Below are 20,009 nucleotides of genomic sequence, written 5' to 3' on the forward strand. Positions count from 1 at the left end.
GTTCAGTGGGCGGAGGTCGTGTCAAGAGTTGGACAGGTTAAACGACGAATCGAGACTCCTGTCAATAAATAATTGAAAATCAGAGCCGTCGGCAGAACAGTTGACTATTGTTTTTTGTCACCGTCTCTTTTCGGTGGTAATTAAAAAAGTTTTTTCCAACTGAAAAATAGAAAGGAATTGCCAATGGACTGGCCTCTTTTTTTTTAGACCGGCTAATTGTCATGCAGGGAAGTGGAAAAGGCAGGAGGAACATTTTCCCGGGCTGACGTAATTAAAAAGCCGTCAAGCGAAGTTGGCGCAGTCAGCGCTAAATGTCCAATTGATGCACAGAGTCTGGTGCTTAAGTGCTGGCCTCTCATCCCGCCTGCAGCTCTCTAATTAAATAAGCCAGTGTCACATTTGTCTTGAGTGTCCGGCAATTTGGTGACTTATGATGACTGCAGAGCAGGACGCGACAAGCCCGGACCCGGTCCCGGTTTTGGACCCAGCTTTGGGGAAGTTGGGGAGAAAGATTTATGAGGTAAAAGCAATTAGAAAGTGGCATTAACAACCGAATGCAGAGCGCAGAACGATTAATAACCGCTTCAAGCTGCAGACGCAGCTACAGTTAGGAAACAGTGTGTGCTATAATGCATAAAAATCTGTAAAATCGAATTTAATATTATTTTAATGTTTTTATTCCATTTACAAGTTATACAAGCTTAAATTCTTTGAATACTCGGAATTTTTCCAAGAGCTTAGCAAAGGGTTTGATCTCTGGCTTCACCTTGTTTGACTGCGGACTCGGAGGACTCGATCTGCTTCAAAACTTCAGTCAGTATCTCCACTTCGTTTTTAATGGAATCTAAGAGTTTGCCAAAGTCACCGCGAGCAGCAAAGAAAGGTATATCTACAGAAATATTAGGTATAAATATAACGAAGCATTACTAGATATAGTATCTCACCTCGTCGACGACAAAGAATCCGATGTAGGTTGGTAATCGCATCTATAGTGCGCTCCTTTTCCATATAGCTGTTGTTGATGGCATCCTTGGTAGTGGCCAGGATCTTCTCCCACCTAAGGCACTGGACCCTGGACTCGTTGTAGGACCTCTCGAGCCTGGCTAGATCATTTTTGAGACCCAGCACCGAAAGAGCCGCCTCATTGGTAATCTGCACCATTCGCTGCCGCATACTTTCGATCTCGACCAGTTTCTGATGCTCCAGTTTGTTGATCTCCACTTGGGCGAGCACTGCAGGGAAATAAATTGAAAATAAATTGATCAAAAACAGAAATAAAAGTGTACCAGAAAACACCCATTGAGTAAAGTGGAAATACATGAACTAGTTAGTACAGAGACAAGCTCCTTAAACTTACTCAGGGCATCGCAGCGATCGATGCAGTCCTTCGGGGATACGAATATGTCGGACACCTTTACCACCTCGTCGAGCACCTTCTCGTAGGGCTGGAACTCCTGCACGGTGGCCTTGAGAGCCTCGCGAAAGGCCTTGAGCTCGCTGATCTGGGTCATGAAGCTCTCAATGCCCTCGCCGAGTTCCTTGTGGTAGAGGGTCTCTGCCTGGGCGGTCTTCTCCGCCACTCGCTTCTTGTCCGCGCAGTCCTTGATGAAGCTGTTCACCTCGATGAAGCGCTTCCTCAGCCGCTCCTGGATCTTGTACATGTTCCGCTGCCTGGTGGTGTTCAGCTTGGACTGCCGCTTGGCGCTGGACAACATCTCCTCCTGCAGCTTGAGCATGGCCTCGTGCTCGCGGAGATTGTTCACGTAAATCAACTCGATGGAATCGCCCGCGGAGTCCGAGTTGGGTGGAATTCTGCATGAAGAAGAAACAGATAATTATGTTGATCTCTAGATTTTTCTAAAATAGTAATTATAACACTATTAAATTAATTATAAAGATGTAAAACCGTTTCTGTCAGTGCACGCAACCAATTTATGGTAACAATTATTGACTTTACTACTCACACAAAGAACTTGTTTTGCTGCTTCGAGCTTATATAGTCGCCCACGGCATCCTCGGGCCGCAGGTCCAGATTTCCCAGGACATCGAGCTTCTTGGTGGGCTTCACGCGTGGCATCTTGGTTCCCTTGACCGAAAAGAAAAGCTTCTAGTGTAAGTTGAGTGGTGTTTTTTTTTCTTTTTTCTTTGGTTACCGCGATACAGCGGACTGTGCTCTGTGCAGGTGCGTGTGCTGTGTGTTTACTTTTCGGATTGTGTTATTGTTTTGTAATAAAAATTAACAAGACCTACTTGGAACATGATTTTTATTTGGTTGACAGAAGAAAAACTTTGGTTGCCAGGGCTTCTTCAATCACCTTGGTAATGGTTTTCAGGAGGGAGTCAAACCCATTCGCTGTTATAGTAACTGTTCCTTCTCAAAAATATTTGTAAGCCAATTATGAAAAATGCGTTATATATATAATAAAAAGTTCTTAAAGTTTAAAGTTCTATGATAAACTGTTTTATGTGTAAGGTTTGAATTAGGTAATCTACTATTTGAGTGAGGAATTTCAAACCATTATAGCACTGACTTTCCCATCTGCTTTAACACATTCACTTAACCCCCAAACCGTTCAACACAACAGTGCCCAGCAAATATTTCTAAATATTTATCAAAAATCGTATACAAAGATTATATTTTAAATATCCAAAATGCCGCGTCGTAAGCCCACCATAAAGACCGATGTGATCGGCGACTTGGACCTCAACCCGGAGGTGGCCATCGACGATTATCGCGTCTCTCGCCAGCAGGATCAGTTTTTCGTGTAGGTTTTTGTTTTATATGAAAACAAAGTGAATGCAATTACTTGTGCATACCCCACAGAAAACCGCCCAACTGGGACTCCGCCGGGGATACAATTGAAATGCTGTATATAGCCAATCTCCGGGAATACGATGCCATGAAACGGGTGCAGTCGCAACTTCTGAAGGACGCCAAACGCCAGACGGCAATGAATGTGCAGCGCATCCGTAAGATGTACAAAATCCAGGAGCGCCTGCGCAAACGCTTCGTCGAGGTCAACGGCTTCATCAAGGATTGTGCCGACAAGAAGCGCAGCGCCGACAAGTCGATTCGCGAAGAAACCGTTCTCCACGAAGAGCTCACCAAGGACATAGACGAGTTCAAGACCGCCGTGGCCGAGCTGAGCACCTTCCGCAACGCCCTCAAGGCCACAGTCGACCAATTTCAGCCCTATGAAAGGGTTCTGGAGGAGGTGGTACAGGTATCTGATATCTTCACTTCGACAAAGGACTGCATCGATCGCTGCGATGCGCTAAGTGGGTTTAAAATATCTTTGAAATATTTAAATAAGTTACCTTTTCAACCTCCCTTGCAGTGCTTGCCCAGGTGGAGATCAACAAGCTGGAGAGCCAGAAACTCAACGAGATCGAGGAGATGCGCCAGCGAATGGTTCAGATCACCAGCGATGCGGCCTTGACCGTCTTGGGTCTCAAAAACGATTTGGCCCGACTGGATCGTTCTTACGTCAACTCGCGGTCCACTTGCCTCAAATGGGAGAAGATCTTGAGCACCTGCAAGGACACCACCTCCCACTACAATCTCGATAAGGAACGCATGCTGGACGGCATCCAGATTCTGTACCGCATGCTTTGCAAGCGCCGCGGTGAGTCCCTAAACTCCTGCGAATTATACCCTGTATTAATCCCTTCCTTACAGATATTGTTCCCAGCTATCACAGCTACGAGATCGATCACATCATGACCTTCGCGATGCGCGAAATCAGTCTGCTTTCCGCGGTCCTCCAGGAGATGGAGGCCAACAAGGGTGATAAGGTCGGCGCCGGGCGTTTGTGCTAACTGAAACATATATCATTTTCTAGGGTGTGTGAATTAAAATATTGTTTTCGATGCTTTAAACTGTGAAAATTGTTTATTGCGGGAGATGGAAAAACAGTTTTTTATAGCATGAAACGTTTTCACGTCGCTATGTGCCTCTTGTGCCATTAAAAATAATTAGATCTTAACGTTTTGCTTGATAATGTTTAACAAAAAATGTATTATTCTTAACTAGGGAAATGTGCAACCCCTTTCCTTTAGGAGTTACAAACTCAAACCTCCAGGGAAATGCTACAATTATAGCGTATGACTTGATTTACGGCCTCCAAGCGGCATAGGCTTTATCAGGCACCAGGACTCCTCACATCCGCACTGAGTGGCTCCATCCTTAACAACTTAAATGGGCTCCCCCTCCCGAATTTCCTGCTTTATGGCTGCCATAACAGTTGTCTAACCCTAAAACCTTGCCAGCCCCCAAAAACCCGCAACACTCGGCAGAGCATTGTTGTTGAACGAGCCCAAAAGGAAATCAAATGGAATTCGATAAAAAGGAAATGCAACCGAGGACACGGGACACATACACTGGGGCTGGGCAACTTTCAAGTGGCACTCGAACTTCAAACCAGGATGGGGAGCTAACCGATGGGCAGGAAAATAAAGTTGGCAAATCGAATCTGCGACATCTTTTCATTCAATTGCCAATTGGATTCTATGGCCCAGGGATAATCTAACTTAAGCACAGATAATTCTTTTATGCGAACATTTTGATTTCTGTCCTCGCATTTACAACAACGTTGGCCGAATGGAACTAGCAACTAATTTTGTGTACCAAAGAGCCGTTGCCACGCCTCCAACGCCCCTACGCCCACCCGGATGCGAAGTTCAGTCGCCAGCGGAGGCGTGGCACTTGTCTCTTATTCAATTTGCTTTATTTGATTTGCGATTTTTGCTGATATCAGCAAGGGAAAGAAAAGTCCCAGGACTCCCGGCAGGACACTCGCAGATAAACCGAGGCTAAAAATCAAATCAAATGGAAAGCAAAATAAAATGCAGGGACATTTATTTTGAGCGAGAACGAAAAAAACTGGCAAAAGATGGAGCAAAAGAAATCAAACTAGATGGGTAAAACAAACATTTGGTTTATTTAAATGGACCGTATGGACGTCCCACAAGTTGTCCTGGCCCAAGGCGGCTTTTTATATATTTCACAGGATTCGGCTCTTGAGGTCCTCCAGCCTCTGCGATAGCAATTACATTAAATTGCTCATCGGAGTGGGGCTGCCTCTTAGGCAAATCGTGTAAACACCGAAGATTTGTTGCCTGTCATTTAAATAATTGAAAAATGCATTCCACCCTAGTTCTGATTTGAGTTATTTTGCAGGGCAGCAGGATTGAAGTGTTTCGCCATTAAAATGAATCTTTTAGATGAATGTACAACTATCTCTGAATTCATCCGGCCGAGTAGCCGTTTCATTGTGTCCTGTCCGTGGGAACAATAAAGCCTAATGGCATTCTCAGCTAATCCCTTAATTGCATTACAATTAACTGTCTGCGAATTAAATAATATTGCCGGCAATGCGGTGTAGGTGAAATGAGGACACGCAAATTGCGTGGGTGGTTTTGAAAATTTGGCAATGTTTTAGAGCTTTGTAATTGACACAAACAGTTGATGGGGTCAAGGGTACTCAAGTAATGCCTTTTGAGTGTGAGATAACATGTGGAATAGCCTATTTTGTTTTATGTATTTATATAAATTTTAAAAATTTAAAGAAAAATTTAAAATAGAATACAATAAAATCCTTTACAAATACTTTTCCAGGAGCCTCCCATGCGAACTAAAAACTACCTTTCCGCCTCCGCAATTCTCCTTTCGGAAAGTTCTGCAGCTTCTTGGCGCTTTTGCTGCCATTTGCTTTTTTCCTGCTTACTAGACGAAACACTTAATTTAACTTTACAAGTTCTTAATGTGACGGCCAGACAGAAAGTTGGGCGACGGCAGGAGGAAAAGGGCTGGCCACTTGTATGGGACACTGGCGACAAATGGCAATTAGAGAAACAATGCCCGGCAAATCGAGTGCAAAGCCAAAAGGCAGCCGACAAAATAGGCGCAATTAAAGGACACTTTGCGCAGACAACTCGAAGAAGTCGCTTTAAAGTTAGGGCAGAAACCCAGCAAATCCTGGCGGTGACTGCAATAAATGTCAGGCGATTATCCCGACAGCAAAGGCAGGCTCGGCAATCGGAATCAAAAGAGCAGCCAGAAGCCAGAAGGCGGCTTGATTAATACTATTACACATGATTTATTATGCCTGTCAATCGGCGGAGGGGAAGCCCATTATGAAAGCTCGCTCCAGAGATTGAAATCGGAATCGTTGGGTGTCGCAGGCGGGAGATGGCGGATGGGCGGTGGAGTTGGATTTACTGCCGGAGTCGGAGACATGGACACACGGCCTGTGATAAGATGGCAAATCGGCTTATGCCCTGGGACAACAACAATCGGCATCATCAATTCACTTGGCGACATTAATATCCTCCCGGCCAAGGGACGGGATCCGAAAGCTGTCGTCTGACATTTGTGACACCTGCATTGATTTGTCTTCCTTTTTTGAACTCCGTTGCCTGGCAATCAAAGGGTATGCTGTGCCTGGCAGAGTTAGCAACAGGCAGGGCGAATTTATTCTGACCTCAAATATTAGCTTTACCATTGTTATATGTTAAGCGGAAACACGTAAATTTGAAAATCGGTGGTAAATATATAACGAATTTTAATCATCGAGTTATAGAAACTTGACATTAACGAATAGTATTTCTTAGATATCAAGAAATAATTTTTCTCTGTGTAAAAATAATACTTTATTCATAACGTTACACTTAAATTTTTTCGGATAACCTTAATAATTTTAAAACATCTGTAAACGGTTTTTCTGATTTAGAGGGTATTTGTCATTTGTAACCGCCACCCCTGCTCCTTTATTGTGCAACTGGACTTGGTGGGCGGGGATGAATGCCACCTGCCGCCCCCAACTCGCTTGACAGAGTACCTTTCATGTCGTACAAATGCCCTTTTTATGCGCTAATGTTGCTGCGGCTTCCGGCGACTTTAAGGTACCGGAGCACCGCCCAGCCCCACCCCCAATGAGAGCCATTAGGGCCGGGTTCTAATGGCCCGACGACAAGGAGCTGCAATTAGAGCACACTCAAACCGGGAAGTCAACTACCCGAAAGAGATGAGGCCCAAGGACTTTTCCTACCTCGCCTAGTTGATAATTTATTCATTTGCCGGCTGGAACGACAACAGTTATGGACCTCTGTGTTTGCCGAAAGCTAACCACACACATGCCAAGACGAAGGACCTGGAGCTCTACGCAGTACCAACCCTTAATGGCTTCATTAGGGATCCGCTTGCGAGAGACGCCAGAAACAGCATCCCCGAATCGATTCGCATTGAAAATTCTTAATTTGATTGGGCGTCAAAATCAACGGCTTAAATAGTTGTGCAAAATATGTGTTAAACATCTGCGGGATTGTTCCTTGAAACCCCTAACCCGAGCACCATTGTTATCAGACCCCTGCTTAAGCCCTCACAATTTTCCAGCCCATTGTTCGATTTTAAAGACTCTCGGCACAACTGCTGGGAAATTGAAAACGGATGCGGAACTGGAATTGGAATTGTAAATTTTACACTTATCCAAGCGGCATTTGTTCGCTTTTTATTGAGCCGAATTGTGCCCGGCATATGTCCATGTGTGATTCTGATTGTGTGCCCTCTGCTCCTTGATTACAATTTGCATAAAAATATCGTTCGGATCGAGGGCCCCGAGAATTATGTTGCACATTTATGGGCCCCGAATCGAGCCTTTAAGGAAGCGAACTCTTGTCTTTTATCGTTTTCCTTTGTTATCCGGATAGAGGAGTTGGGGTCCACAAGGTAGTCTCCTCGAAAGGGTTTAAGATGGATGACAGCTGAAATTTATTACGCCTAATGATTGTCAGATGTGGGTAAGTCTGTTCCAACCACCAGTTGGGGTAAGGCCAATTTTATTTACAACCTAAGATGAAAAAGAAATATTTTATTCCCAATCTTGGTGAAAGAAAAAAGCACGATAGATATCTTCCTTTAAAACATTAACTCTTTGTAGGGCTTACTACGGCTTCAACAGCCTAATACTTTAAAAGGCATTTCAAATTCACGGTTGCGGAAAACCTTTCACAAACTTTCAGTTTTTAAATCAACACCTTAACTCATAACCAAACTCTCAATTTCCACAGCCAAATGAATTTATGTTAACCAAAAACACCAGTTCACCCTGCTGGCATTTACTGTAAGTCTGGGTCGTGTCAGAGCTACAGTCTTCCCAGACAGCAACGAATAACCTCCAAGCGCCACTCCAAGAGACCCAGGGCACCAGGTCTCCAAGGCTGCCCATCCCATCCGATCCCATTCCACGCCCTCATCCAATTCGTGGCGTGTAAATATTTATAAATATTGACAGCTTAAAGTGAAGTTTATAAGTGACACGAGGTAGGCACACCACCCCTGCGCCGTAGAAGCAGGAAAAAGGAAGCTTTTTAGGTAACATCAACAACAACACTTGTGGTCAAACTTGAAAGCCTCTTTGATGGTTTTGCTCCTCCCGACTCCAGGGTTTGGGTAATGAAGTTCGCCACTCGAGGCTGTCAGAAGTACGTGCGATAGGGATGGATGGACGGATAGATAGAGGGTCGGTGACTTGGTGAAAATATTGACAAAGCAATTTGCCTGTCAGACAATTAAGTGCTTAATTGTATGAATGTGTGGTGCGTGGCAGGGGTGGCTCTGGATGAAGGGAGGCAGGGTCTCAAGACCCCCGACCGGAAGTTGCTTAGGTTTAAATCTTCTGTTTGCGCAGCACCCCCTTCTGGATGATAAACCAATCCAAAGTGACGTGGGATTTATGAGACAGATTCTGTTCTATCTCCAGACAAGTGAAGCAATAATCACAGAGCCATAAATCTCAAGGGCCCTCAGTGGCAAAGCAAGTGCCGGCAGAGGCGGTAATTTTTAATATAATTCAGCATTCAGATTTAACTACAGCTACAGCCGGAGCCACAGCTTCAGCCAGATACGGCCGGAATGTCGAGCGACCCTTCCTGACACTTTGTCACAAAGCGAAACAACGTCGAGTGCTATGCAAAAATACTCGAATATATCAAGAGTGTTATGGCAGGCCAGAGGGGGCAGAGGGGACATCTGGGCCTCAAGGACCCAGATTTGCATAGAACTGGAGCCCGAGATGGAGGGATTTGTACTGGCCGATGAGCAAAGTGTGGCAGTGAAAGTGGGCAGTGGTGCACTCAGCTTAACTGCCACTAAGTGGACTGCATCGCGCTGCCAGATAGCTGCATTAGCAGATCCCATCAGAATGCCATTCAGCTGGGCCAGAAAACTGTAATCAAGTCGAAAGTCTTACAAAAAACCTAAGCAAACTGGGTCAGGCAAATAAAAAGCGTGCTCAGGAGGCATCCTCACATGTGAGCCAAGCGCTCACACTCGCATTCACCAAGTTTCCTATCCATTCAACAACTTTCCTTCTCGCTTTACAAATTGTCGCCATTTACCGACGTTGAGCACCTAAAGGTCCTTGACAGAAAGTCAACCTGGATAGATGTGCCCTCCCATAGAAAAGGGTCTCACATTTACATCTGCTCAATTCAACTAGCTGCCGATTTATGTCCTGCAATTGACATGAGATTTTTCGGTTGCCAGCCGGCAATCTCCTCCTTTAAGTCAGGTGCCTTAAAGGTAGCCCAAGCCAACTCCCGTCCAGTGCGCACCTCGATTTCCAGGCGGACCACAGACCACAGAAACCACAAGCTATGCATAGACCAGGGCATGCCAAAAACTTAATTACCGCCTGGTCAGCAGCTACTTATTGGGGGAGTCAAATAAGTGCGGGGAGCCGGTGGCGTCCGTAGACATGATTGGCCCCTTCACACCTCATAAAGAGCTACTCAAGCCGGCGGACGGAGAATGAGGCCCCGGCAAAGTGACCACAATAATAAACGCAATTTTAGCAGAAATCCAATTAAGTGCCGAGCCATATGAGCCGAGACGTCTCCACAAGAAAGTTTGCCATTTGGCGAAACTGGAAATCCATCAAAAGTCGGCACGAGGAAGAGGCAATGCCCTACTGATAAATAAAAATTATTGAATCGTAAGTGCAGTTGGTCACACTAAAATCGGACACTTTCTTTTTCAGCACGAGATTTAAGATTTTAAGGATAATTAATTTTGTATTTGGTCTACAAAGCTTTCGTAGCTTTCGTAGTCTTTAAATTGTCTCCCTACTATTTCCAATTTTATATAATTTATATTTCACCAAAAATAAGTGTCAAGATCCAAAAAGTTATATCTTTTGCAATATAATCAAAGAACTCCGTTCTAGAGTATCCTCACTGCGACCGGTCAACAACTTTCCCCAGTCCCCGGAGCAACAGCCTCATTGATGTAGTCCCCGATGACGATGAGTATTATAACCACGATAGTGAGTGGATAGTTTGGCCACTCTCCTCGACTGTCTGGCATTTATTGCGTTCTCTGATAAAAATTGCAATTATTTAGCCAAAACGTCGGGGGCAGCAGCAGCGTAAGCAGGCGAAGACTTTCGAAGGAGGCTGACTTGGCAGAGTGGACAACATGGCAAAGTCGTCTGTAATTTATTTCCACTTGGACTGTGTTTTCTTAGCCCGGGCCAAAAGGAATGGAGGCGACGGGGCTCAAAGTAAACAGGCAGCAGGAGCAGCAATTTCGGGATTGTCATTGATGTGGCCGGAGGACATGGATGGATGATCAGGACAGGGCTTGAGGTGTGACATCCATGTGGGCGTCCCATGGAACTGCGGCTAATGAAGTGCATGCAAATCTCTTGATGTGAGCACCGGCGCCTTCTAATGAGTCCAACTTTGTGGCTAAAAGGTGTGGCATCTGGGCCCAAGTTTTAATGCAGCTCAGCTGCCTTTAGTAACTGGCAAAGTGCAGTGCTGAGTGTTCAACTTTGCCACTTGAAGAGTGGCCAAGAGGTAGTTCCAGTACTCCAACCCCTTTTCCAACTTATTGGATACACACTCGGAAAAAGGACGTATCCTTCTGAAAATTATTTAAAAATAATTTTTGATGAAATAGATAATTAAAATTGCTTTAAATATTTTCCTAAATTTCTTTAAATTTGCACTACATTTCCTAGCTATTTTACGTACTTTCTCCCTCTTACTTTTTCCATGTGCATTTGACTTGGCCAATGTGCTGCCGTTTGCTGTTTTGATGTTGATAAATGATGTTGCATTTTCATTTAGGAAATTTGTTGCCAAAGAAAAGTCACTGATTGACTAACACGATGAGGAGCTGCAGATTTGAAGAGATGGAGAGACGGCGAGCTGGAGGCAGCAGACAAGTGGCTGCTTGTCAGCAAAGCGTTTAGTGGCAAGATACACAGTGCCGGGACAAAGCCAACAGCCCGGCTGGAGATCTTCGGTGGCTGGCGAATCAATTATGCCACAGACACCAGTTGCAATCAGTTCCGGGCCCAGAAAGCCGCAGCAGCGGAGACAAAGAGCGAGTTTATTGGGTGGCACGACGGCTTCGCTGGCAGTTGCTAATGCAAAAAGTTTTCCAACTCCTGATGCCTGAGTGGCACATGGTCGGGGACGTCTTGGTGAGGCGCCATCTATGGCTAGGTGGGCACAGGTGAGGCGAGGGGTGCTCCTTGAAAAGTCTGACTATGGTTAGTCATGATTGAATCCACCTGAAGTGGGTATGCACCTGACTCCTTCCGGGATGGTTTGCCTTCTTTGAAAGCAAATCATTATCTTCAGAAGCGGTAAAATTAAGTTAAAATGCTGATGCTTACGCGCAATTGAATTTACTATATAAGATACATTTATACTTTAAACCATAGTAAGTAGTATAAGTATAAGGATATGAAAAACCACCTTTTCTCAAAACAAAAATCAACTATCTTTTATGATTTAAATGAAAACACTTATCATTCCATCGAATGGATTGATATGATATTCTACAAAAAACATAAATAAAATATTTGTAGCTGTAAGTTGGCAAATGAAAAATAACCTGAGCAACTTAAAGCTTGACGAAAACCGTTAGGTACTTGATTTCAATTACGGGAATCAATACTGAAATCTACAAAACATTGCTCGAACTCTCCTTAATTAAGGAGACAAGACCATTCAGAGCAGCGAGTATCCTTTATGCCAAGGAGCGATGTTTGTTTGTCCTTGCCTTTCAACCGACAAGTGCCTGACTCGAGCCAAAGGTGTTTGCAGAGAGTAGCCTAATGAAGTGACAGAAAAGGGACCGAGCCCAACTCATCGGAATTGAAAAACTCATTAAAAGCCGGCGAATAGGTGAGAGGGCCCCGGAAAGGGGTAAAGGCAAATCCTGGCCCGGACGGGACTAAATAAATGTTAAAACGCAGCGAAGAAGTGTTAAAATATTCACCAACTTTGTAACTCTTTTTAACGAGCGATGCGTTGGCGGGGTGGGCGTGGCAACTAGAATAAACACATTTAAAGCGAAACTTTATGCACAGCCAAACTCATTTGCATGTTAAATATTTCACCCACCCGAAAGTGGGCGCGGATGGGCGTGGGGAAGCCAAGTAGTAAACCGGAAAATTGTCTCGGAACTTCACACTTTAAAGAGCCGGCGACGAAGCAATTGGAAAAAATGCTGGCAAAACGTGAATGCTTTACGAAAATTTTAATTAAAATTCGCCAAGACGAAAGCGAGTGCGTAGCATAGATGGCGAGGGGCGTGGCTGCCAACGCCCCCCGAAAAGTGGGCGTCTGCGGAAATTTCAATTAAATGCGCACATGCCGAAAGAGGGCAACCGAACCAAGTCCAAAACAAATCGGAAGGTCGCATTTTGAAATGGTTTAAGTATTTAAAGGTGTTAGGAAGTACAGATACTCTTATCACTTTATTAAAAAAAAATCAAATTGACCATTTAATCTAATAAATAAAACAGAATTATAGTAATTATAAGTTTTAATATTGCTCAAATTGCAATCAACCATATGAGCCCTGCGTCTCTTTGTAGTGTTATTTTCCTTCTGGGGACTTAGATCTTCTTAAGATATTTTCAATGCAAGCGCGTCGCTTAAATCTGCATCACTCCCTCCAGGGCATCATCATTTGAACTGGAATTGCGGAACCTTGGTTCCAGTAAGCGATATAGATAAACACTTGAGGATGGCAAAAGGATTTGGGGATTCGACTTGGGTGGCTAAGCTGCTTTCGCGCGAGGAGGGCGTGGCATGGAATGGAAATCAGGCAGCGCTTTAAGCCAGCGCCCCACTTGGCGAGGGCGGGCCCAGCACTCTCCTGCAGGAAGGTCAGAGGGCAGGGTGGGCTAAGAGGGGCCAGAAGGGGCCCCGACCAAGAGGCGGCTGCAAGTCAACTGTCTACTTTGCGTGTGCCCAGGACAACTGGCGGTGTCGTGTTGGGGGCGTCGTCGTCGGCAGATATGTTCATTTAGCTGCTTTCTTTTTGTAAATAACAAAAGATTTTCTATCTATATTTGCCGGAAATAGTGCGGTACTAATAATTACAAAAACAGATTATTATTTGGCAGTAGATGAAAGCTAAACACTCGGAATAATAACGACCTAATTTGTATTTCAAATGAAGACGAATTTCTTATTAATATAAACTTCTTGTACAATTACCTATTATTTAAAAACCTCCTTATGATAAAAGTCCTAGTTTCCTACATTTGATCATAAAGTTATCCCAGTTAGATAAGTTAAGTTTTATTTAAAAAGTTTTTATTCCTAATTTAAATTTGATTAAAGTACACTTATTAAAAAAATACATTTTATTTAAGTATCTTATATTACAATATAACAGCATGTAACTGAATGTAACTTAGAAAAAAATGCGTTGTTTTCCACATTTTATCATTAATTATTCCACATCTTCCCATGACGATTTGCTTTGTCCAGGAACAGGTTCCCGACACCACTGCTCGCCACCGCCTAGACTGGCAGCTCCTGGCTCTGACTGGCACTGCGAACGAAACTGCGGCAGCTGGCAGTCAAGCATCCGAGCACCCAAGCAGTCAAGGCGGCCACTTGACAACGCTCGAGTGTTCCGCTGGCGTGTTTAAGATTAAAGCGTTGCGCCTTGCAACAAAAGTTGCAGTGACAATGGGCGGCCAGCCATGCGACTGCGACGACGACGGTTACAAGTGGGCCCCAGGCCCAGGACCCCAGTTCCAAGTCCGGATCCCGTTCCGGGTCCGGAAAGGAATCCGCCACCCCAACACAGTGCCTCGGAGGAAAGTGCTTGAAAAAGAATGGCAGGCGGAATTGCAACGTCAGTGTCTCCGGAGAGCGGGGGAAAAAAGGCAGTACAATGTTGCCACATCGCCCCTGATGAGGAGGCGGCCTAGGTGGGGCACTGGTTGCCGGGCAGGCAAGTGCGTGGCCTTGTCCTTGCTCATCCAGCTGGCGAAGAGGTCGTCCCCAAGCGGGAAATGTCAGACATAAGTCATTTAAGATAGCTGCTAAGTCAACCTCGGTGGCCAGGATTGGATCAACGCAACTGCATCTGATTTCAAACAATCACGAATCCGATGCAAGTTCTTAGATATTTCAATGCCAAGAACAATTATATTTATATTTTAATTAGTTGAATCTAAGCTTAACACATCTAACGATATTTAATATTTAATGAAATAAATCAAATCAAATTTTCCTAACTCCTAAACTACTAAATTTCGCTTAAACTATTCTATCTGGAAACTTATTTTACCAAAGCTTGCATGTAACTTAAATAAATGTTCCCCGAAATCTGTGATTATGTGTCCCATAAAATCCCTTAATTTGTTCTACAGTGTCAAGCTAGTGCTTTCCTTGCCGAGCATGACATGTGTCTATCGTCGCTACCCAATCGCTTCTTTAATTTGGGGGGCAAGTCTTTGGCACGTTTCGAGTCATTAGATTCGTGACATTTGTCGTTTGATTTCACCCGAGCAATAACTTGCTCGACCGTCCCTCCATTTCCGAATTCCCCCTTTTGGGGAAGCCGCCGACTGCACTCATTCGAGCATTCAGTCACCATTCACACGCATGCCTTCCCCCGGCAACCTCCACCCATCGGTGGGTCGCAATGAAAACGCATTGTGGTCGAAATTGTTAACAAAATGTCAAACGGAAACGACGACGCCGCCGATGACAACAGCGGTAACCAGCCAACACAACAGCAACAACAACTGCAGCAACAACAGCAACAGCAGCAACATCAAGCTGCAACATCGACGGCGCTGGCCAATAAAAATTCAATAGCCGGCGAGGCCAACGAGTGATTTTTACGCAGTCCGCAGAGGGGGGAAATCTGGGGAAAATCAGGGGAAAAGTCACGGGAAAGGGGTTAGTGTGGGCGCAGGGGCGGCGAGGGGTTCTACAAGCCGACTGATTGTGCGGTTGTTGTTACAATTGCAGCACTGGCTGTTGTCCTTGTTGTTGCAGCTCGCACGTGATGAGTGCAATAATGAAGGCGGCAATCGGGGGGCGGGGTTGCGTGGGCATGGGCGGCGGTTGGGGTAATGGGAAGGGGAAGGGGAGGGTCGTCGGTGATTTGGCAATCAAAGTGATTAGCGAGGAAGTGATTGGGCTGGGCACAACGATGGTGGCCTGTGCAGTGAAGGGTAACCAGTTTGGATGGGTTACCGGGAAGAATTCGAAAAAGTGATTTCGAAAGGGAAATATAAAATTGTAGCATAATAAAAAAGTAACTTAAAGATAGTCATTACAATGAATATGCCTTATTACTATGGAAAAAAGTACTTTACAACACTAGTCGTAATTATTAATATGACAACTCTGATTTATTTAAATTTTGTACTCCTAATTTAATGGTATACATTAAATTAGACTATAATTTACTGCTTAATTAAATATTTATATTATATACCGAGTTATATACTTAAAATTTATTTATATAAAGCGGAAAAAGTACTTTACAACACTAATATAATTATTTATTTAACAACTCTGATTTTATAAAATTCTTTTATGCTACTTTAAATTTATAGATTGAACATACGTAGACTATTATATACTGCTAAATTAAGTATTTAAATCATATGCCTAATTTTAGTAATATACTTAATATTTATTTATTTATAGCTTACAACATTTATAAAAATAATAACATTTTGTATATAGCGAAAAACAAGTACTTTACAACACTAATTATAATTGTTAATATAACAACTCTGATTCTGTAACGCTATTTTAAAGGTATAGATGAGACTATAGACTATTAGATTAGAGACTATAATACACTACTTAATTAAGCATTTATTTCACATAACGAATTTTAATATAATAATAATATTTATTTATATATAGCTATAAAGCACTTATTAAAATAATGACGAGGTATATGCGGTTCCTAGTAACCCTAAACGCTTTATCCAGTTCGAGGAAGTCACGGAACCCCTTTCCTGTGACCCACCGCTCATATCTAACCCCCTCGAAACAGGGCGACTGATTTAGCCATGCGACACCTTTGCACCGACCGCCTGCGTTCGTGGCTCATTTCGGGGGAAATAATAAACGAGTACGCGTTATTTGTTGGCATTGCCGGTGTGTTGCTGCTGCACTGCTCTTAATTTCGGGTTTCAGTGAACAGGGCACGTATCTGCAGCTCCGATGTAATTATGGAGCGCACATGTGTTTGCCTGATTAGGCGATAGGTGGGCGTGGCCGCGATTTGTATGCAGCCCCCAAAGTTTCGACTGGCATGGGGCTATACGATTCCGATTTTTTTCTGTTTTTCCAGTGCGTGACCGGGAGTTGATGCGACATTTGACTTACAATTAAATGCGAATATATACAACTGATTATCGAATTTGTCGCGAATTTGTGCGTCGAGTGCGCTTTGGGCACCGCTCCATAAGTTGATCTGTGAATTACGACAGGAAAGGTGGGAAAACTACCGTTGTTGCGGTCAGGTGCTAATGGTATTGTTGCCTTGACTTGCCACCATAAATTGAAATTAATGAGGGGCTACATTACCGAAGGGCGGAGCAAACAATACTACAATTTAAGTTATATTCTCCTAAATTAATTCAAATAATGTGGCGTTCTTTGTTACAATACAATAGTTTGAAATTTAACAATGGTTTATTAGTTTAAAAACAATTGAAATCAAAATCAAATAATGTTATCTTTCAATAGTCAATGGAATAAATTTGGCGCTTATTACGGGCATTAAATAATTATACAAGTCCGTTGTACTCTTAAATCAACCATTAAAACTGGGAAAATATATTTATTTCGCGAGGGGATAATCTGTATTATTATTGCCAGCCCCAGTGTCAAACTCATTTACCACTACGGAGTACCTGACTCAACATCCAACTGAACCCCTCCATTCCTGCGCTCCCCTCATAACCCATCAGAACACAATTTGCGTATGCAGGCTCAACTAACGAGATGGGAGGTATGCTTCTCAGACCCTTCCCCTGTGAAATGCAAACCAATTTGCGGCAAGTGACTCGGTTGCCATCGTGACACATGCCGCGGACAAGAGCTCTGCTCCCCTTACACTTAAAAAAGTGTTGTTAAGCTGTAATTGGCAAAAAAAAGTAAAGCAAAACTTTGCAATTTTATTTTAAACACTAAAAAAATTGTTCCTGCTTATGCGTATTAATATTTAAAACACATCTCATTTTTTACTGTAGCATAAGTTTATTTTGTGATCGATCAAAAAATATTTCGTTACTTATTTTAAAATAATTTAAGTATTTTAATTTAAATCTTTGACTTTCGCTTCTGAAATTTCTAAATCTATAATAACACTGTGTTTATAACATGAATTTTATGTACTTTCAAACACATTTAGTACAAGAAGTACAAATACAACACTCGTAAATTTTTGAAATGATCAGAGCTGCCAGATTTTTTGAAATTTGTTGAGTCAATTATGCTGTCACTCAAGATTTTATTCATTAGGGCTCAACTCATAATCAATTTTCATGTGGGATCAAATTCATGAAATGAATGAATTATATCCATTGAAAGAAACAATACATTGTTTAAGTAAAAGATTATTTCAGTGTACTTTTCGCGACTCCCGACTCTCGGCCCTCGACTCGAATGATGTATTGCTTCCGAATATGATGACGAGGCGCGTTAAGGAGGAAAAGGGGCTTCCCTGGGAAGGGGGTCGGGAAAAATCTGGGCTGAAATCTGGCAGCTCCGGGGGAAATGGAAATACGGCGACCAGCAGTCGCCGCCGTTGACGTCAGTCGTGTCATGGGCCACGCTCGAAATTTATTGCCACAGTTGTTAAGTACGAAATGCGTCGTAATTAGTTGCAACTTGAGTTATTTGTGCAACAATGCAGCCGCGGGGCAGCCGAAAGAGTGGCCGGGGCCCTAATGAGGCTCTCCCCATTCGCACATTAGACACGTACGTCTCTGTTTCGCCTTCGCTTACATTTTAAAATGCATAAATTTGAGTTTGCCATAAATTTCATGGTCCGTCGTCGTCGTCTTGGCCATTCGCGGCATGCCAATGAGTTCTGGAGTTGCAGTAGAGCCCGGGGAATTGGCGCTGCCCAATCGCAGACTCAAGCCCGACTCGCCGCGATTTATCAGGAAATTGTTTATTATATTGTGGGAGAGAGCTTTTTTTTTATGTGCGCGCCCTCCGATCGAAAACCACGCATGGTTTATGGCCGGGAACATCGGCACAGCCCCTCTGAATCACCACCACCTCCTTTCCGGGCGTGGGAAAGTCCTTGCCATCGCAACTGCAACGGCCAGCGACGACTATGATTCTGATTTATGCCGCAGATTGGCGCGATATAAACGTGCCAGCGACGGGACAAGATGGAAAGTGGAGCCGGGTCATGGAGTGACGATGGGCCAGCATCGAAATGTCGGACAATGATAGACTGGGCAGCCAACTCTGCTTTCAGTAATTTCCAATTTTTGCAAGTCCATTAAAAAGTGCATTCAAAATGAGTCGTGTTCCTAGCGGATTATTGCACACTAAACTCATAATTAAAATGTTTTAATAACCGAAACAAAAACTTAACACTTTTTTAATTAAAGCCAAGGGCCATTGTTTTGAGTCAATTATTTTTTTCAACAATTACCTAAAAAATGTAATAATTAATTGGCGTATTTTTGTGTTTATTTAAATTGAAATCTTGACATACACGATGCTCCTATTTAACAGAATTTATTCAATATTTATAAAAACTAAGAGTGCATTTGTTGTGATTCTTTTATAAGGCACTGAACAACATAATACGTGTATAGATAAAGAACTGAACAAAATAATACATGTTTAAGGTACCAGAAAAAAATAATTTTATTTATAGTTCATTAAAAATGAGTAGGAGCATATGCGAAATATTTTTCATAGAGAGAACTTTTTTGAAAAAAATGACTAAGACGACATCCTTTGCAGAGATCTGTAACTCGATCCCCCGCCCCAGGTGCCAGCTAATGTTTACCCATCTTCCACACGGGCGGGACCAAAATAGAGCATCTTAACCCATCCATCTGGCGACTCCCACGCCCAAGCCCCCGGATCCCAGGCTGCCGTGTGTGGGCCACCCATGAACCCGCCAGTATTTGTCATAAATGATTTCCACGTCGCAACGGGAACACCGGACGGACTCGCATGCGGATCCCGTTTCCAGCTACATCCTCGTACGAGTCGACGGAGTCTGCTCCAATTATACCCCGCTCGAATATCAAATTAAGTGCCCAATGCTAGGACAGTTTTAATGTCTTTAGCACCATAAAAGCCGTGCAGTCATAAAAGAGGGGCAGAGCACACTGCAGAGCAGGAAAAAGTCCCATAGAAGGGGAAAACACAGATATTTGTATAGACATAATAAACGAAATAAAAACCGAAACTAACCGCAACAATTGGGGATATCCAACACCATAGTCCCGGAATTCATCTCTGTTTAGGGGACAAAAGATGACACGGAAATTCCTTGGCGGCCCCAATGGAAAATTTTCAATTTTTTACTCTTCACGGGTGGGAAATAATTTTTCATAAATAGGCAAAAATGTGGTTGGAACATCTCAGCCAAAAACCCAGAGGGACTTTTTGGGGGCCGGAGAGGCATCTCCAACAGCTGCTGGTAATTAATGTCTGGCCGCGTTCAATGCACTGGATAA

The 20,009-nt window shown here is 43.5% G+C and overlaps 2 protein-coding genes and 1 long non-coding RNA gene across 4 annotated transcripts; 2 read left to right on the forward strand and 1 right to left on the reverse strand.

The window, feature by feature from the left end:
* Window positions 1-649: 649 nt before the first annotated feature.
* LOC108033332 (uncharacterized) lies at window positions 650-2,248 on the reverse strand. Its single transcript, XM_017107617.3, has 4 exons — window positions 1,965-2,248; window positions 1,358-1,812; window positions 945-1,232; window positions 650-889 (listed from the first exon to the last, which is right to left on the reverse strand). The coding sequence occupies exons 1-4, from the start codon at window positions 2,075-2,077 to the stop codon at window positions 738-740; spliced, it is 1,008 nt and encodes a 335-aa protein (XP_016963106.1). The 5' UTR covers window positions 2,078-2,248; the 3' UTR covers window positions 650-737.
* A 289-nt stretch (window positions 2,249-2,537) lies between these two features.
* Window positions 2,538-3,879, forward strand: LOC108033333 (uncharacterized). Its single transcript, XM_017107618.3, has 4 exons — window positions 2,538-2,765; window positions 2,825-3,279; window positions 3,339-3,626; window positions 3,680-3,879. The coding sequence occupies exons 1-4, from the start codon at window positions 2,653-2,655 to the stop codon at window positions 3,817-3,819; spliced, it is 996 nt and encodes a 331-aa protein (XP_016963107.1). The 5' UTR covers window positions 2,538-2,652; the 3' UTR covers window positions 3,820-3,879.
* Window positions 3,880-18,237: 14,358 nt separating this feature from the next.
* LOC127010649 (uncharacterized) lies at window positions 18,238-19,738 on the forward strand. 2 transcript variants are annotated; one of them, XR_007763377.1, is made up of 2 exons: window positions 18,238-18,276; window positions 19,285-19,738. It is a non-coding gene; the product is annotated as an uncharacterized LOC127010649 (long non-coding RNA). The 2 variants fall into 2 exon arrangements; XR_007763376.1 differs by lacking the exon at window positions 18,238-18,276 and adding an exon at window positions 18,379-18,786.
* Window positions 19,739-20,009: the final 271 nt, after the last annotated feature.

The sequence above is a fragment of the Drosophila biarmipes genome, chromosome 2L, assembly GCF_025231255.1.
Source record: "Drosophila biarmipes strain raj3 chromosome 2L, RU_DBia_V1.1, whole genome shotgun sequence".
NCBI classification, from domain to species: Eukaryota; Metazoa; Arthropoda; class Insecta; order Diptera; family Drosophilidae; genus Drosophila; species Drosophila biarmipes.

Excerpts from the sequence above, each read along its gene's own strand:
- LOC108033332 (XM_017107617.3), bottom strand. The coding sequence starts at position 2,077 with ATGCCACGCGTGAAGCCCACCAAGAAGCTCGATGTCCTGGGAAATCTG. Across the intron at positions 1,233-1,357 it reads CGATCGCTGCGATGCCCTGA|TGCTCGCCCAAGTGGAGATC; the intron begins GTAAGTTTAAGG and ends ATTTCCCTGCAG. Across the intron at positions 890-944 it reads GATTCTTTGTCGTCGACGAG|ATATACCTTTCTTTGCTGCT; the intron begins GTGAGATACTAT and ends ATATTTCTGTAG.
- LOC108033333 (XM_017107618.3), top strand. The coding sequence starts at position 2,653 with ATGCCGCGTCGTAAGCCCACCATAAAGACCGATGTGATCGGCGACTTG. Across the intron at positions 2,766-2,824 it reads CAGCAGGATCAGTTTTTCGT|AAAACCGCCCAACTGGGACT; the intron begins GTAGGTTTTTGT and ends CATACCCCACAG. Across the intron at positions 3,627-3,679 it reads CATGCTTTGCAAGCGCCGCG|ATATTGTTCCCAGCTATCAC; the intron begins GTGAGTCCCTAA and ends CCTTCCTTACAG.